The sequence below is a fragment of the Eptatretus burgeri genome, chromosome 12, assembly GCF_056783735.1.
Source record: "Eptatretus burgeri isolate ZD-2024b chromosome 12, Ebu_testis_v1, whole genome shotgun sequence".
In the NCBI taxonomy this organism is placed as follows: Eukaryota; Metazoa; Chordata; class Myxini; order Myxiniformes; family Myxinidae; genus Eptatretus; species Eptatretus burgeri.
The window spans coordinates 20,362,354-20,382,371 of NC_140972.1; the positions used below are offsets into that span (position 1 = coordinate 20,362,354).

At 45.7% G+C, this 20,018-nt stretch overlaps 1 protein-coding gene across 1 annotated transcript in view; it reads right to left on the minus strand.

The window, feature by feature from the left end:
- The window catches only part of LOC147015211 (uncharacterized), a 69,658-nt gene that overhangs the window by 17,071 nt on the left and 32,569 nt on the right, over positions 1–20,018 (minus strand). Inside the window, 3 exon segments of the mRNA XM_085849098.1 lie at positions 2,632–3,098; positions 3,417–3,814; positions 3,961–4,614. Of these exon segments, the coding sequence (XP_085705224.1) occupies positions 2,632–3,098; positions 3,417–3,814; positions 3,961–4,614 (1,519 nt within the window).

A 20,018-nucleotide genomic window follows, 5' to 3' on the forward strand; every position in this document is an offset into this window, starting at 1 on the left:
ACAGATTGTTATATTTCAGAGTTAAGTCACAAAATATGAAATATAACTTTTCGGGGGCCAAATCCAAGATTGTCGTCGAGTCACATCTGGAAAATAGTAAAAAATCAATTTTCTTCTCATAATATTATTGGCAGTGAATCTTTTCATGCAAGTAAATGTTTGTTTATATGTGGGATTGCACAACAAATTGAGACAAGAAGAGAAGGACGCAATCATTGTCTTTATTTTCAGAACATGATGTGTACATAATATCAATTTATCAACTTTTACACTGTTCAGGAAGGTTATACCATTCTTTTGTATATCCCTCCTGTACTTTATCTTGAACAGTAATATGATGAAAGAATATCAACATTCCTTCATTTTGTCTGGAGAGCAACAGTGTTTCAATGGAAAAATGAAATAAAACATGAATTATCTGAATTCCCGGCAATTGACACTTTCCCGGTAAGTATTCTTGAAATTTGCATTGACCAAAGTTTGATGTACTGTCCAAACTGTCTTTTATCGAAGACAGTCATAATAAAATAATATTGACATCTCTTATATTTTGACTGTGGCAATGTTTTTACAGTTGTAAATGAAATCTCCATTGAAACACATACATGTAATCCTTCAGTCACTATCTGAGTCGCTGGCTCCAGAGTCACAAGCTTCATCATTACTTTCAGCCTCATCATCGTGCAACAATGTCTGTTCTTGTTCAACCAAGTCATGTATACTTCTTGGGAGTGCATCATGGGGACCTCACTGACACACATCTACCGTCTTTCATTGTCCATCCATGGTTGGTGGGATTTGGGGGTGCATCCGGCTTGTCATTGTTTAGTTGAATGTAAACTTGGTAGTTAACTCGCGTCACATGCAGATTGTGAGAATCTGGATCTGGTGGAATGCGGACGTGGACTTGTTTTCCATCTGACCCCACTTCCGTGCTCTGGATTCACTTCACGTTTTACTGATTGTGTCTAATAGTGAAGATGGCCATTTGCTGAAGCACCTCTTGTGTCACTGGAAGTGTTTTGCCAACATCTTTCAAAAGATTGCGTGCCTCCTGAGTTCCTGTTCCTTTTTCATAAACTGTTTTTTTCCCATGTCCATGGAAGCCAGATGTTGTATCAGATCCACTATGGATGTGTGATGGGATTAATATTTCAGCTACATCATCAGAGCAAAGGTCTCTTCAGCTGATGATTTTGTCTTTCCGTTTGATAACAAGGGTGCCCTCCAGTTGATGTGCAACATATGCAGAAAGAATCACTACATCTGTGTCCTCGGCATCAATCACGACTGTCTCCATTTTTCCTTCTTTTCGGATTTGCGAGTATATGAAGAACAGCATTGTGTCCGCCTCAATGTGACTACATTTAAATTTTTCCATCCTTTCTCCGGAGGAGATGTTCCAACAATTTTGCCTGATGGATTACACAAAGTCAATTTCTCTTTGATTCTTTACAAGCTTGATGAACTCATCCTTCAGAAACTTTTGCAGCCTTTGTTTGTTTCCCTGATTGCTGAACAGCACCTGGAAGTTCTTTGTGGCAGGAAACCTATCTGATGTTTTCATGTACACCTTTCTGGACCCATCTCAATATGCTGTCGTGGATTTACGACGCTCATGCTCACTGTCTTTGATGGAGTTTTCCACACCATCGGCATCATTTACAAAAACAATCTGGCTTGCATTTGGATGCCTTCTGCAAATAACGTAAAAAAAGCTTTTCAGCATAATCTCCCCACGTGAGGGCAGACCCATCAGCTTTCTCACGATCTTCTGCAGTTGGGGTCGCGAATCTCCACAGGAAACCCATATCGACTAGGGCAATGTACTGATCTGGAAAAGGTTCGACAGGCTGCATGTTTAATTTCTCAACTAACTTTGATTTTTGCACTTTCTTCATGGTACCGTTGATGTTAAATTTGGGTAAACTCTCATCTGTCACGCGAAATTCCATCACCTGTGCGAGAGTGGACTTCTCTTCACCAGATTCTGCCAGCCAAATTAACGATGCCATTGCTCTGTTTTCCATATCATCTCTCTTTGTCACTTTGCCTGAGACTGAATCCCTAGTTACAGAAGGTTTGCTGAAAGTGTATCTTGAACATCTGTGTATTGTAGCATCAAATGGTGTGTTCTGTGAAAACATTCGTTCTCTGAAGAATTGAGTCACTCTTGTTTCATCATCTTCGTGAGCACTTTCAAAATCACGTACCAGGTCACCTGAGGCGACAACACCGGATACCAGAGCTCTCAGTTGTGGTTTATTCAAGTCAAATGGGTCACAGTCAAACTCAGTGATGCAACTGTCTCAGTCTTGGACAACCTGTTCGTCAATCTTCAGACGACTGGGGGTATTCTCAATATGCTTCAGAGCAGAGGTCTTCATCTGTGCCAGTGTGTGAAGAGCTGCCCTTACTCTGTTGACTGAGTTCACGTTCCTCGTAGTCGTTCACAGCATCTTCTCATTCCGCAGAATTTTCAGCCATCCAGCCTTCATCTTGGAACCTTTGTTCATTGTCATTTCAATCCAGAGGTCTCGAGGCAAACACGAATATGGCCTGCCAGTCATTTGATTGTGCAAACAATCCATCTCGTCGGTATCTGGCCTTTTCCTCAGGAAGACTACTTACTTCAAGCCAGAATTCCACAAGCCAGCGAACATATACCGGTCATTGTCGTAGATATGGAGCCATGGCATCATCATTCGCAATGAAGCCTTGAATTCATCCCAGTTCCTTGTTTTCACTGCATGGATATTCAGCATCAGAACTTCTACCATGGACATGAAACTCAACCAATACTTAACCATGGAACTGTTAGATGACTCGGCGCTCTGGAACACTTGTTCCATGGAGGACACAATATCTGGGTGAGATTCCAACTCTGAGTAGACTTCCTGCTTTTGCTCTGGAGTTGTGGAGGATTCCTGAAGTATGGCAATCTTCTCCTTTGTATTTTCAGACAGGGACACCCCATCCTGCATGCCTTCTCTGATCATCCGTCGACTCAGAGCTTCATACATCAACCGAAGACATCTGATGTTACGTTTGTAGTGTTTCCCACGGAGTGCCTTCTCTACTGAACCTTCAGCAATGGCCTGTGCAGCAACCAGTATGTCAGACAAGCCAGAACTATCAAACCGTTAATAAATGGCAGACGTGAATGAGCACTGTGTGTGGAAAGGCCCATGAAATGGCACAATGTCTTTGAAGGCTTCAGGATTTTCATTACTCAGTTGCACCATAAGTGCATAAACTGGTTGATCACCAACTAGCAAAAGAAAGGGCATTCTTTTTTTCTCAGCTGCAGCAACCATCCTGCACATCACTTCGTGGACTACAGATTTGTGTGGAGGCTTCGGAAATGTTAAGAAATAGTATGGTTTGCTCTTTTTCACATGTTGCTACACAGTAACCTGAAACCCACCAAATGCACCAGTTATTTGTTCATCAGCAGGCATGTTTGCTTGGTCATCTGCACGACGCACCAAAGCATGGATGACACCCCTCTGTCTCTGTACATCTGTGTTCTGACAACAAATATCAATCTGTGGACGAGGAGCTGGTTGTCCGCGTTTCACTGTTTTATAGGGCTGAACAACATGTTGCTCCAGGCACAAACATTTCAGGTCTTGTGAACTTGTGGGCAGTGGTCGCATGTCTCTTTCTGCATCTGGTAGAGTTACTTCCAGGTTCTGAGGTTGCACAAACATAACATTGGTGCGGTGTGACGTATCAGCGCCTGTCAGTGTGTCTTCACAGAAGTCATCATTGTCAAGAATGCCAATTCCAGGAATATTCTCTGCAAGCTCTACTGGACATACAGCATTTTTTTTCAAGGTCATGCTTTGCCCATGAATCATAGAGTTGAAGAACAGATTTATAGCTGATTCCGAGGAGAACTTTTTGACGATGTCCAGAATCTCTCGACTTTGGGTCAGTCCATGCAGTGTCACTGACAGCTGTGTTTGAAATGCAGAGCTTTTTCCTGTGATGTATGACAAAAGCAGCGAGGCAAAAGCATGACCACAGGATCTCTGCTGCTTTCTTCAAAGTTCTGCTTCTGTGGGGTTTTCAACCATGTCAGAAACTTCAAAAGCATGTCATTTGGGGCCTGTGGTGTCTCCAATTCCTCGACACTTTGTGGCCATGCCATTTCAGGAATACTAGCAAGAGCATCTTTCATGCGTCTGGCAACATTGTTGAGCAGCTGATCATCACTGACACCCAATGAATAAATGGCAACTTCAGTGGAGCTGTCACCAGCTGATGTATCATATACTAGTGTACTTTCATTTTTTCGATGGCAGTCATGAAAGCCAATGTTTTCACCAAATCCTTTCTGAAGCATTTCCTTGATGTTGCTTGACTTCTTGCCACTGGGGTCAAAACCAAAGTTTCTCAGTAAGGCCTTATAATCAGACAGCAGACTCTGTTGAGTTCGCAACTCATGCTCTTCGAACACAACCAAGCGTACATGTTTGAAGAACATCTCTCGTACTTCAGAAAGACGAATATCTTGTACATGGAGCTGACCATCTTCACTGCTTTTTGATGGCGACACGTACTTCTTCCAGCAGGACCGGTGATAGCGGATTTCTGCTGCAAAGGGATCTGGTATTGCATCCATATATAATCGTTAAGATGCGATCACGCATCCTGATGTCTTGGAGGTACACTGTATGAGCCTTGAATGCATATCAGGCATCCATCGTTTGCATAATATGCCATCTGTCCTTGGTGGGGTGTTTTTCATCTTCCGGCTTCATGCAACATACGCAACAGTTTTTGTCATGTATCACCCCACTTGCTGCTCGAGATGGTCTCTGGGGTCGTTCCTCAGAACAGCGAGCAGAACATCTACTTTGTTCTTGGAGTATCTCCCCAGCTGCCAAACCTTTGTCTCGTCTCTTCATTGCCAGCTGTATATGACGTTGACCAGAAAATGTAATCTTGCTAATTTTATGAGAGAACATGTTTTGTGGTCCAGCATCCCAATTCATGGTGTCGTATACTGTTCCAAACCTATCTGGATGATGCCATTGCTGTGCAAAAGTCTTCAGATTGTCCCATGATTCAGGGGTAGTATTGGATTTGTTTTCATCACAATGCTCACCACAGTGGATGCACTTGTGGCTTTCTTCACTCTCCTCATGTCTCCTTTTTTTTTACCTTTTCCCTTGGACGACATGGCTACGACTCATTCAAGGATCTCTGTAATAAAATGAAAGTGTGTTAAAACATAGTAACATTGCAGTTTACTTAAAACCTCTGCATCTTAACTATTCAGGGTGTCTTCCTGGTGTTCTTCGTTGCAGTCAGCTTGCGGCCGTCGAGGATTTTTCTGCAAAAATTATTTAAAAAGCTTTTTTTTAATTCTAATTCTTACACTTTTAAAGATATTATGCTGATAAATGAAATATTTGACCTTAAAACATATGTTTAGACCCAAAAATCATAAAAATCGGACATGGAGAACCAAAGATTTTTTTTTAATATTCTGGAAGCCGTGTGGCGGCCATTTTGAATTTTCGAGTCTGGACTAGTCAGCCCACATTTTCACGAGGTTCACCCCAGCTCATTTTAATCGGCACCTTCAAATTGACTTCAATCAACCTTCAAACCTTGGTCCCGGAAAAACGGTCACGAGACCCGATTGTGGGAACTCTACTATTGGGTGTGTGACGAAGACAAACTGATTAGATTTTGGGAAGATCCAGATCCGGATCCGACTGCAATAATTTTTTTCAGTGTTTCTTCACCATTGAGAGATCGGGCCAAACACGTTATATAGTACGATACCTCAAAAAGTTTGGACGGATTCGGATGAAACTTGGTAGACACGTTGAGTGTGTCACAGGGAAGAACTGATTCAATATTGGTGAAGATCTGGATCCGGATCTGATAATTTTTTAAGTGATTCTTCACCATTGAGAGATCGGGCCAAACCGATATCGAGCACGACATCGCAAAAAGTTGTGGACGGATTCGGACGAAACTTGGTGGACAGGTTAGGTGTGTGACCACGACAAATTGCTTCAATTTTGGTGAAGATCCAAATCCGGATCTGACTCCTGGAATGTTTTAAGTGATTCTTCGCCATTGAGAGATCGGGCAAAAATCGATATAGTACTGTATAGCATGATATTTGAAAAATGTATTGGGTCCGATATGTTCTCGTGGGTCAGGTATGACGTGGTGGTATGCGCTGTATCGAGTGCCCGTCCAGTTCCACTGTGTAATCAAAACGGCAATCGAAACCAACGAAAACTGTTATTCTTTAATAGTACCAACAGGAGGAGCTGCATCTCAGAACACTCCATCTTTCATGATCTGAGATGTACTCCACCCTTGACAGAGCGTTTGTGCTGCCAAAACAGTTTATTGGCAAGGATTATGCTGGGAGAACATAAATCCAGCTGACCTATCTGCATTTAGATCATGGATGTTAAAGAACCCAGAGTAGCAAAACAAAAAAACATATTTGTGCCAGTGCATCATGGCTCGGCCTTACTCCGAGCATGCAGTAATAAATGAAGGATGTGTCAACACAGTGCTTGCACAACGCCAATGTATGCAAGCACTGGGAACAAGACAGTTTCCCTTTAATGCACCATCAACTCAAAAACAACTAAAGTGGAAAATAGGATGAGACTGAGTGAGCGAGGCAATTCCATAGATGAGAGAAAATGGGGTCAAGGGAGTGGTAGTGAGTAGAAAGCCTCGACTTTGAGAGGGTAACAAAAATAAGTCACTGGCAGAACATGGGATAGGATAGGGCTGGGGATTTAAAGTTTATTGCAGAAGAGATTAAAGTTGCAGAGGCCGACAAGTCCACCAACTTGTCTTTTCTGGGAAAGGTGAAGACCCTGTGCTTTGGCTTCCTGACTGCAGACCAATTACTCCCAGGGCCATGGAGTCCATCCCTTCCAAGATTGCAAAATGGTTTTGGTAGAATCCACCTTCCAACAGAATATATTCCATAACATATGGATAAACACATTATGAATTATTATGGTGATGATGACCAATGAAGGACTGCCTCTTTGAAGTGTTTATATTGGTGCCATCCAGTCATAAAGACCAGCTCGCCCATGATCGTGAAGCGAAAAGCGGGGTAAAGTGATCGGTCCCCTACATGCGTACGTATGTGCATTTTGTTATTCCATTTTCTCTGGAACCGATTGTCGGATTGACACGAATTTTCACCATAGGTGCAAATACTCATGTAAAATGTTGAAATGATAATTATTCGGTCATAGGTCACATGGTGTGGCTGCCATGTTGGGATAAAAGGAGGAACGTTGGACCTCTTTCTCCGAAACCGCTCCATGGAAAAAATTGAAACTCTGCACATGTCAAGCGCTCCCTGTGCTGAATAAGTGATTTTTTTTAATGATGTCATCGGTGCCTTTGTGATGACGTCATAATTGTATACGTAGAACACTATATCCGTTCAACATGAAAAATTTTTGAGGGTCATCCAGGAATAATTTGGTCAACAGAAAAAAATGTAAAACACCATTGGTCATGTGGTTCTGGCAGCCATTGTTTTTTAAAAAAACTTCAAAAATCTCTGAAACGGCTGAACAGATTGAGTAGAAACTTTCGAGGTACAACCACCTATCCATGAGGAACAAAAAGTTCCCCACCTATGATGTCATTGGTCACATGGTTTGCAAGCGACATTGGACTTACCCGAAAACCTTTAAAAACCGTCTTCTGCAGAACGGCTTGACAGATCGAGGGGAAACTTCACACACACATTCCCACAGCCTTGGGGATACCAGGGTGTTCATGAATAATTGATAGGTCACATGGTTTGGTAGCCACATTGGATTGAAGGAAAAAAAAAAATTTTAATTCTCTCTCGTGAACCGCTGTATCGATCATTGTGAAACTTCGAAATGATGATCTCGTAATGGTGGAGAATACACGTATGTTATAAATTTCAACCTGATCAGACGCATGGTCTTGCAGCCAGAATTCTTAAATTTTTTTGGAATCTGCATTCTTTTTTATTTTTTGGAAAAAGGCTCACTTGGCTGTGTTTGGATGGGTTTGAAGGTGGAGGAGTAGCAGTTGAAACCCGAGTCCTATCCAGGTTCCTCCTGATGACCTCATCTTTGCTTTTTCCTTGTTCAGGTTCCTTCTGATGACTCTAATGCAGTACATATTTTATTTGGTCATCCATTTGATTCGAATTTAAAATTACAAATTTGCCACCAGAAAAGTTGGCTCACACCAAGTCCTTTTCAAGACTGTGTGGGGAAAGTCGTCTATGAATATCATCTTTTGTTTTTGTTCTTCCTGTGAACCAGGCAAGGCAGCCAGGCAGGGTAAGGATGGGGTGGTACAAGAGGGGATTATTGACGTGTTTGCATCCCGTGTGCACCTTTTAAGACTTCCCCATAGCCTGAGATGGATCAAGAAGTGCTATGACACCAGTCAGCCTCTGTGATAGCAATGTGGTGGTAACTATGTACCGCATGAGTGGCACAGCCTGTCTGGGAGGAGGGATAATCAGGCATTGTAGGCAAAGCCATGGCAGAGGTGATAAAAGGGGTAGCTCAGGAGGATCAGGAGGGAGTGGAGCTGACAGCCTGTTGGAGTCAGAGCCGGGAATTAGGGCTTTTGCACGTGCTATTCACTTTCTTGTGTCTTCGCCCTTCCAGCTCTCTTGCCGCTCTTCATGCTATCTCCCTTGCCGGGCTGTTCTCTCTGACCACTCTTCAAGCACTCTTGCCGCTCTGCTCTACATTCTCTTTGCCCCAGTGGACAATTCGCCTCAATCCCTGGGGGAGGTGAAATTTCTAACGTTCATTTTAAGGGCTGCCACACACCAGCCAACGCAATACAACAAGATTGTCAATGACAGCTTTTGAGAACGTGTAATGTTCGGCAATTGATGATCGTCGTCAACTTGTTTTTTCAGGTGCATCGGCTACAAGCCAAAAAATTGAACATGTTCAATATTTACGACGAGTTATTGGCAGCAATGGAACATCACCGTGTTGTGTGCGGAAGCCTCTGATAATCGCCGACGCGGCACAATCTATTGACCAATTACAATTCAGCGTTCAGTAGCTTCTGGCTGGAGTATTTTTGTGGGCCGGGGTCCAGTGGCGATAAACGACCACGAGGTGGAGCAGTAGAGCTGTCTCCCACCGAACACCCGGAATTTAGCTCGTGACTCTCGGACAACTCCGAAAGGTCACAGGTCACTTAAAGAACGTGATCGCCAATTCTCTGGACACCAACGGACTCTGTCGAACAGGGGCGCTCTCGCGACCTCGGTCCAGTGTAACCGAGCGGAATTGCCAGAGTCCATCAGACCCAATGACAACTTACGGAACCAACGGCCTCACTATTTCTCAAGCCCGCACCGTGCTGGGTCAATGGTAGAAACGACAGGCAACGAACTGGAACATTTAACAATTTGGGGTTTATTTATAAGAGAGGGAGACACAGAGCAGCGTTATCGAATAAAAGAAATGCAAATAATGTACGACAAAAAGAAAACGCTTAAGCAATTCTACTTAAGGACAGGGCCCACTCAGACACACACACGCACCCCAAAAGAAATGGATCTCAATGGTCTTTATTTAGTCCGGCCGCCGAGGAGGATAGTTCAGCTGGGGGACCGGGGCCTACGCTTGCACCTGTCCGCCTCGTGCAGTCTGGTCGAGCTTGTCCGGTGGCGGGACTCGAACCCACCTCCACAACGCAGCACCAAGCACCAGGAACGAGGGAAAGAGCGCCAGACGCCAGCCAGCATGAAGGCGGACGAGTGAGAGATGACGAGCCGACCAGCGATCGAGCCCGAAACAGGTTCCTTGATCAGGCCACACCAGGCGAGGCAGACGCGCACAGCCAGAAAGAACGCGCCGATCACTCCGCCTCTCTTGAGGTCCGAGGGATTTCTTTTCTCGCCCTCGCCTCCTGATTGGACGGTGGCATTGCGCGATTCGCTGGCCGTCCCTCATTGGACAGGCCCACGGTAGGCGGGGCAACTCCCACCTTTCTGGGGTGGAGTCGGAGCTGAGGCGATTGTAGCTCCACCTACCAACTCACCTCAGGCCACATGCATAATGGTGATGGTGGAGCGAGGCGACGGTCCGCTGTTGTTGTCGTCGTTGATAAAAACCTAACGAAAAAAATAAACCCACAGCGCACACATTAAATTCCCTTTAGACACAGTGGATGAACACAGGGGATGAATGACTGATTCAATCAGTCATTCTAACTACACGCATACTTATTGAAAGAACTGAACTTAGGGACTGCTGTCTGTTTGTGTGCAAATGGTTTCCAGATTCATAACAGTATCATATCATCTACAGCATTTTTAGTTTCACCCCGAAGAGGTTGTGAGACTATTGCCACGTGTGTGTGTTTGTTGTTGGTTGGTATCTCCATATGCAGGTTTCAGAAGGTGGAACGGAGCCTTCCTTGGTCTCTGTGTGCGTGCGTGCATTTCTGTATTCTATATTTTCGCTTAAATTTTTGATATCCTCGTGGAGGATCTCTAAGTCTTCCTCATGTTGTTGTTCTTGTGGACTTTTTTGTTTCACAGCCTACAGTTTTCATCGAAACTTCCTGAAACTTGGCGTATATATGTAAAAATACCCCGCGCAGACAGTTACCATCTCAATTTTGAAAATTCCTCCGAGAAAAAAAGTTGTGACGTCAAAATATCTCCGCTCATGGAAATCGGCAAAAAAATTATCTCCGTAACTCGGGAAGCTTTTTGAATTCTGTTTGCGGGAATCGAACAGGGCATTTGCAGAGATGAATTACCGCACATATGATACATCACTATGACGTCATATCAATTTTTATGACGTCATTCCTATTTTTTGACATTTTTTGTTTCATTTGTTTCACAGCCTGCAGTTTTCATCGAAACTTCCTGAAACTTGGTATATATATATATATATATACCGTGCGCAGACAGTAACCATCTCCGATTTTGAAAATCATTCCTCCTCGAAAAATTCCTCCAAGAAAAAAAAGTTATGAGGTCAAAATATCTCCGCTCATGGAAATCGCCAAAAAAATTATCTCCGAAACTTGGCAAGCTTTTCGAATCCTATTTGCGGAAATCGAACAGGGCATTAGCAGAGATATGATACATCACTATGACGTCATATCAATTTCTTTGACGTCATTCCTATTTTTTGACTTTTTGTTTCACAACCCAGAGTTTTCATCGGATCTTCGTGAAACTTGCCATGTATATGCAGAACGTCCACGCGCAGGCAGTGACCATCTCCGATCTTGGAAATTCTTCCTAGAAAAAATTTGACGTCATAATATCGCCGCTAATGGAAATCGCCTATACCATTATCTCCGAAACTAGGCAAGCTGTTTGAATTTTGTTTGTGGGAATCAAGCCGGGCATGAGCACAGATAATTTTTTATCGCAAACCTGATACATCACAATGGCGTCATATTCGTTTTTTTGATGTCATCATTAAGAGTACGAGGATCTTCGCTTATTCGAGCTTGTTTTTCTCTGCAACCGCTCGTGTCGGATCAATGCAACAATTGAAACATCGGAGGGACTCCCCATTGAGAATGTTTAAATGATAACTCTGACATCATAAGTCACATGTTATGGCAGCCATATTGGATTAATCGAAAAAAATTGAGCATCTTCTCGAAACCACTCGATGAAGAAAAAAATTGATAACTGATGTGAAGACTCCATTCTCTGGCCCGGTATGAAGAGAGTCAACAGAAGAGGATTCACCAAAATGCAGCTTTATTGAAGGACCACACGCCAGCCAGCGGAGTTGGTGTTGGCAGCCCAACCGACAATGGAGAGCTCCCTAAACCAAACTGAGTTTTACAGTCACAAAGTCTCCTTTATATACAATCTATCTCTAATTCCAATCTATGTCTGGTTATACTCTAACCTAGTTGGTGTGACAAGAACAATCTATCTCTAATTCCAATCTCTGTCTGGTTATATTCTCACCTGAGTTGGTGTGACAAGAGCTATTATTTTATGGCCTCACAGTCGTCTATCTCCCACGTCCAAAAGTGTTATCACTGTGGGATGGTTGCAGGACAAACAGAAATCCCTTTCAAGTTCACATAAATCCAAAGAGGAAAACAGGTCTGGCTTTGGTAAAAGAACCCAGCTCTATTCGTTTCTCAGACAAAGGAATGTGGGTTGACCATTAGGGGGCAGGCCTGTGCCAATGATGGACAACCTGACAGCATTTTCAGGCGATGACCATTTTAACCTAAACAAAGGCCCAAGATTGGAATGCTTCGGAGAACCTAGGTAACGCTTTCCTCGGGTTGCTTTTACTGAAATAACACAGCCTACGTCTTTAGAGGGCATCTGGTGGATTGACTTGCTGGGACACCGTGCCACTAAAAGACAGAGAGTTTTACAGAGTATTTTAAAAGTGGGTTCGACTTCCGCCATCTAACTAATATATATGTATAAAGTATGGATCGGATGTGACCATAACATCGCACTCCTCACAATCCCTCCTTGGTCACATCTGACCATAATTTGCCATTTCCCCAAGCTCACCGAATAGGTGGGCCTCCATTTGACAGCTGAGTTGACCATCCCTTGGCTCCACCACCCCCAAACGGTATTTGCAAATGCCGTGAACAGCCAATGACAACCTCCAAATGAGAAGACCCCGACTACTGGTGGCCCAGTTTAGCATCTGTCCTTCTTGCTGCCACATGCCTCACATCAAATTGTCGTAAATTTTCCTCATTCATATGATTGTGTTGGTAATTTCACAACATGCTAATTGCCCCAATATGATTTTGGTAATTCAACAAACACTAATTGTAACAATATTATTTCGATAATTCTACAAAACACTCATAGCAACAATATCATTTCGGTAAGTCTACTTGACACGACTTGCAACAATATTCATGAGGTCACCCTGCTAAAACACCACTTGCCACAATGCTTATTTCGATAATTATGCTTGACACTAATTGCAACAATACTTATCGACAATATGCAAATGTAATAATGGGTGAGCAGCACTGTGAGCACTCAAGGCGTGGTGTAAGCTCCTTTCTCAACTTGCGCTAGAAGACAAAAGAGGCTCATGAGATGCATATTTACATATCAGGGTCATACAAGTATTTTCCACACATGCCTTCACTATCTGGTATTGTCCATTTTCCACGATTATGCATATGCTAGTCAAAAAACTGCCACATCTGTCATAAACCTCCATCAGCATGTTACTTGAAGATTTCCTTTCTTTCTTGTTACAACTTCCTGTATCTTCGTGTGTAGTGAGATGCGTGAGTCCATGTTTGGCTTACCTTTTCACTTAAGTTCGTTGAGTAATCAGTAATACCTGGAAGAGTCTTCCCCAGGGCGCCCCTCCGCCAGAGCACCTTGTTGGCCCCTCAGCTGGTGGGGGTCGGGTCTGATTGTGGCCCCATACGGAGGTCCTGGGGGTCTTCCTCCCTGAGTTCGCTGTTAATTATTATGATGGCCTGGTTGAGGGGTGAGGCTTCACAGCATTTCTTTGGACAAATGGAAATGAGAATCTTAATCAGAAATACTCCAAAAATCACCACCACAATGATTAGAAGAGCTGACCCCATCAAGTGCAGCAACCAACCTCCCCAGCCCTGAAATATGGATCTGCACCACTCATAGCCCTCCTCGTGATCCGTTCGTCTGCGAGTGAGGGCGTTTGCAACTTTTTGCAGTCGGGCCACCGCCCGGTTAGTTATGTCAGTAGGATCCGGAATCCAGACGCAACATTCTCCGTCAATCATCCCGCACACCCCTCCTTGCTCCGCCAAAAGCATATCTAAAGCTTCTCTGTTCTGCATTACCATGGCACGCATTGATACTAACATATCCGATAATTCCGTACTGTAAGCCATGGATACATTGGCTACATATTCCAAGGCTAACGAAAGTTTATCTATCCTATCGCAATTCATGACCATACCAGCTCCCGGAACCATACAAACCCAACAGTCACTACGATTTTGGATGTTGACTCTCTCGGTAGCTAAAGCCACAAAGGTGTTTGGAGGTTTTACCAGAGATTCCTTGCTGCGCACCACAAAGAACATTGTGGCGCTTTTATGATGTCCCTTGATTGAACAAGTATAATCCAGACGGGTATTATCGGGGACCAGTGGGATTCAAGTAATTAAAGATGCGTGTTGACCCCATGCGAATCCCGCTTTTCTGCCATGTCCCCGGTGTTTTGTTTTTCTTGTTGCTCTTACCTGCCAAGCTACTCTGACTGTTTCCCCTATTGCTGTATCCTCCTTGAGGGTTTTCCAATAAGACCAATTAACTATTCTTATCTCTTCGTTCTGTTCCACCAGATCATAAGTTCCATTGGCTTGAATGCATGGCAACTCTATGAGTTGTTGTGGTTGGATGAGTTATGGGATTATCCCATGGTCTCCCGTATTCCTTCGGGGAATGAGGAACGAAAAAGTCTTACCCTGTCCTTCTGAAAATACCTTTATGTTATCTAACTCTGTATTATATGTTTTTCCAAAAGCTGCGTATTTATCTTCTGCCGTTCTTTCTTCATCCGCTTCCCTCCTATGTCGTTGCTGTGTTGCTCCTCGTTCCTTTCCGTTCCCTCCTTTACTGCGGAGGTGTGTACGGTCTCTTCGGCTTGAGTGTGTTCGTCCGTTGCCTAGTGACAGGCCCCAGCTGCAAAGGAGTAGTGTCAGTGCCAGGAGACGCATGTTGGATCGTCAAGGGTTCTGCCGCTGGCCCCGGTGCTCCAAGGTCTCTGTTCCCTGGTCCTCCCGGTTCCACGTTCGGCAGGGTGTCTGAGTCCTCCTGTCGTGGGCCTCTCACCACTCCGTCTCTTTGTTTTGCCGGGCCGGCTCCTTCCTGGTTTGGTGGCGGTGTAGGGTGCCTTTTTACAGTGCGAGTGGTGTATTCGTGCACTCTTACCTCCCACTTTGACGGCGGAGGGCGTTGTCAAAAGTACAGTGTAAGGTTCCGTCCACTTTGGTTGTAGGGCGTTTTTCTTCAGGAACTCTTTCACCCAAATCCGATCAGTGGGTTGAAGATCATGCAAAGAAACTCCAGCTGGTATCGGTAGCGCTTCTTGCACCTGTGAGTAAAAAAATCCTGATGGTAACAGTTAGCATCTTACAATCATTCCATCATTCCTGCAAGACCAGTCCCCATCTTCCCATATCTGGGGGAGCAGAGGCCGGAAACTGCATCGGGCGTCCTGTTATTATTTTGTGGGGCGAGAGCCCCCTTGTGGCATTGATTGTTGTAATGCCCAAGCCCTCGGCTCCTTTACGCATTAATTTTGCCGTGAAGGACCCTCCTTGGTCCGATGACAATCGTGTTGGAATCCCAAATTGCGGAATTACTTCCTGCAAGGCAGTCTGGCCTTCGGTTCTTCCACCAGCACTTGTTCACTCATATGTGCTTCCTCCCTCGTCACCGGTTGGCAGTAGGGAGGCTGGATTCATTGGCAAACATCTTTCGATTGTGGGTGGGTGGCGTGGGGTCGGGTAGGGTAGAGTCCCTTTATAGAGAGAGTAGCGACAACTAACGATTTGATGCCATTTTGAGTCCATTCAGTGCGGTGCACGTGCAGAGCCGCCGTATGGCGCGAGTGCATTGAACCGTGTATTCCATTATGTTCTCCATGCATGAGAGATGGGAATGGTCTTTTCCATGTTGATAATGAACAAGTTATGTGAAGATGACAAAATAGAAGATTTATGACAACTAAGAGCCAGATGATAAAGAAGAAATTCACAGAGCTGGTTGTGATTTAACAGTCACAGACATTTAGAACCATGACAAATAAGGAATGAACTCGACAAGTCCACGTGCTCCTTATTTCTGTGGTGTACTGATAGAAGATGCTTAGCAGGCAGACACGAGCGGGGGGAACAGTCGAGCCAGGCTGTGTTTCACAAGCGCGAGCGCGGGCGTACTTTGCCCGCGGCTCCCCTTTATTACGTATGCAGCACACGCACAAGCCGGGCGACTACAGCATCACTACAACGCCTCAAGCGGCGCGCACACCTTATATCCCTTACAGACCCGATGACCACGCCGACCCCTCCTCCCATCATCATGCCCATCATGCATCATCATCATGCCCGCAGGCTACACCACACTCCTCCCTCCTAAAACTATGATTATTAAATGATCACCATCATAATAAGCATAAACAACACGAAGGACGACGGTATAATAGTCGACAAGGCACAAAAAATGAAAACAGCGAAGTATAACAGCACACCACATCATATAATGCGTGAAAGCGAGCTAATGGAGCTGCCACGGCCAGATTCCGAAGACACAGCACCTCCCAAACTCTGGCCGCGTTACCGATATGAAGCAGCAAGGCGAAAAGCACAGCAGCCCTACACAGCGGAAACGCCCCCAGGCGGCTCATGCTGACATGGCCCTCGGCGAGGCCGTGGCGATCTCCCGAGCAAACCTCCCCCGGCACCATCAAACGCCTCCGGCCCACTCCCCCCAGGCAGACCCGACGTAGATAAACATTCCGAGGCCGGAAGCCCGCTGTCTGGAAGCCGTGGCGCCAGCGCCAGCCTCGATCGACCTTGGCTGGGGGCGCTGAACAGCGCCGCTGGCTGGACGCACTCAATGCTCCAAAACAACCCACGCACCACAATCAGTTGAGACGCCAACGCCCGTCTAAACGGCCTTGAGCGAACACAGAGAGCTGCACCCGCAACCAGAGGTGGGGGTAACGCCGACCAGCGCACCAGTCCTGGCTCCGAGTCGATCTCCGAGACCCACACGGCAGCCAGACGGTAGCAATTCCATTTAAACCACACTTCAATCATAGGCTCGTTATAAATCACTACGAACATCATTCGAACCATTGCAAACTCATTTTTCCGTACAGCGCGTTCTTTTGATAAAATTCCAGCACATGACAAAGCAACTACCCGCGGCCCGGGACAATGGAAGGCCAACCCAACCTTTTTATTCGCCACAACCGCTCCCAAAGCCACCACATCACATTGATCATAATACAAATCCCATTGATTGATCTCCGTCAAACCCACTCTCACACGGGAACTGCTGGCATTTATTTCAACAACGTTAAACTGCATCACGAGAGCAAGGAAAAACAAATATGCAATGAACAGCAACCCATAACCCTCATCACGAGTCCGTCTCTTGGTTGTCGACTCGATGTTGTGACTCGCGACTTCCTTTAACGCCACGGGCTCACCGCAACCTGTTGAAGCTGTCCGAACAACACCGGCGCGCATTGCCTCACGAACGCTGCCGAAGCGTGGGAACTCATCGCGAGAGCTGATACGGCTCTCGCCGCTCCCGAACCGTACATCACCGCTGCAGGCAGCAACGAACGGCCGCTCCCGTTGCATCGACGCGGCTCCCGCCACCAGAACCTCGCCCTCGGTACTCGACGAAGGCATCGAAGAGAGCACCGGCACACCTGGAGGTACGAACCGGAGATCCAGCCCGAGGTGCGCCAGCCAGTCCCGACCCAAAAGGACGGGCCCCTCCCCTCGCCCCGCAAACACCGTGAGTAGGGCGCTTCGCCCCCGGTAGAGCACCGAGACGTCGGGCGCTGCAAGCGGCGCAACCGCTTCGCCGGTGTACGCGCGCGCACACCTTATATCCCTTACAGACCCGATGACCACGCCGACCCCTCCTCCCATCATCATGCCCATCATGCATCATCATCATGCCCCGCCCTGCATGCCCGCAGGCTACACCACACTTTCAGCCTCATTTTAATTTCAGGGAGGCGAGAGCGAGACTCGAACTCACCTCCCTGTTTATCCATGTACATGTACAATACAATGTTAAGTTATCTTTGTATTTCTGCAGTTGTTTGACCTTGTTTATCGTGTGTGGGAATATATTTGTGTTTGTTTAATTTTCATATTTAAATTATTAATCTAAACTTTGCTGCATGTTGCCGATCATATATTCATCCCACCAAAAATAGATTCGACCACCCCACCCGGCCTCCTCACTCTCTCACTCTCTCACTCTCACCCTCTCATTCTCTCACTCTCACCCTCTCATTCTCTCACTCTCACCCTCTCACATACATATACAAATTACATATTTACAATCTCACACATAGACGCATGTACTAATGCACACACATACAAAATATAAATTGAAAGTCACACATACAAACACAAGTTAATGTCCTCACACATTCAAATCAACAGAGACAAATACATACATTCAATGCATGCCCCCCCCCCTCGAAGATAAAAGCCAGTCCCGACCATGTAATGCTACACTCAGAAGTTAGATGGGCTCCGTTCTTTGCTTCTATGGGGTGTCGACCTGTTTAGTATCCTGAGATCTGGCAGTCTACACCCACACCAATAGATTTTGAATCTTTGGTATAACCTACTCTTAAAAGCTGGGGTTTGGGTTTAGGGTTAGATTTAGGGTTAGGGTCAGAATTGGGGTTAGTGTTGACCCTAACTCCGCCTTTGAAGAGTGGGCCGTGTTAGTCCGTGGGCCGAGTTAGCCCGGATCCGTTCTCCGTTCATTCGTCTTTGTTTTGACTTTAATTTGACTTTGACTTGTCTGAGTCTGAGTCTGACTTTGGAGACATGATCTGGAGTCTCGACCCTATATTAATTGATCCAGCTCGAAGACTCTAACTCAAACTTAATTTTAAATAAAGATGCCTTCCCCTTCAAGTGCTAATTAATCCACGAGCAATGGATAACAAGCCTGGAAAGCCAAAGCAAAGGCCAGTCTCACTCGCAGCACACAAGTATACTCATTTGGGACCATTACCACCATCACACTGACCTGGCAGAGAACTGACCAAGAAGTTGCTTTCCATCCAACACGACTGACTTTGTTCTGCCAGATTTTCCGTCTTTTAGCATCTGATGAAAATCGACATCTTGAATCCCTTCTCAGTTCTATTTGTGCACCCAGAGGCGCAACAACCTGTCATTTTGTGGTAAAATCGATGTAAAACACGAATGAGAACGCTGCGTACAGCGGGAACGTTAAAACGCTGACCGATGTGCGTCCGATCCTGTTCGCGATGGACTCAAAATGGCTCCACGCAATCACGTGACGAGATTTTTCCGGACCCTCTATGTCGCTACTCTCTCAATAAAGGGACTCTCGGGTAGGGTAGTAGGGTGGGGTAGGGTAGTAGGGTGCGATAGGGTAGTAGGGTGGGATAGGGTAGTAGAGTGGGGTTAGGTAGTAGGGTGGGATAGGGTAGTAGAGTGGGGTTGGGTAGTAGGGTGGGATAGGGTAGTAGAGTGGGGTTGGGTAGTAGGGTGGGGTAGGGTAGTAGGGTGGGGTAGGGTAGTAGGGTGGGATAGGGTAGTAGGGTGGGATAGGGTAGTAGAGTGGGGTTAGGTAGTAGGGTGGGATAGGGTAGTAGAGTGGGATTGGGTAGTGGGGTGGGATAGGGTAGTGGATTTGGTAGTAGGGTGGGATAGGGTAGTAGGATGGGGTTGGGTAGTAGGGTGGGGTTGGGTCGTAGGGTGGGATAGGGTAGTTGGGTCGGGTTGGGTGGCGGCTCGAGCTGCCCGGGTCCTGAGTTCAATCCCCGTCGGCCGCTGAATTAATACACGAGGGAGTTGACTCAGTTTGCCATCCCTCCCAAGGCCGGCGAAATGAGTACGAGCTCCAGCGCGTCCACCGGTAGAGGGGCACTGCATCATCGACACAGTCGCGCTTCTAACCACCACACTTTGTACAACTCCAGACACCCGAGATCATCGGTCTATCTCCCGCCCGAGAGAGCTTGCCTGAGATCATGCATCATGCCTAAATCGTAGAGATCTACATATTATGTTTGTATTCGACTTCATAAATTACACGGCACTTTTTTTTTGGCACGGTCGATTCAGCACGGCCCGGATGTCCACCCGGTTTAGCTGGAAACCTTTGCTCTGGCACTCAAGCGAGTCATCACCGGCACAACGATCGAGGATCAACCACAATTCCCTCCAATCGTGTCGATCTTCACCACACATTAACTCACTCATTCTTA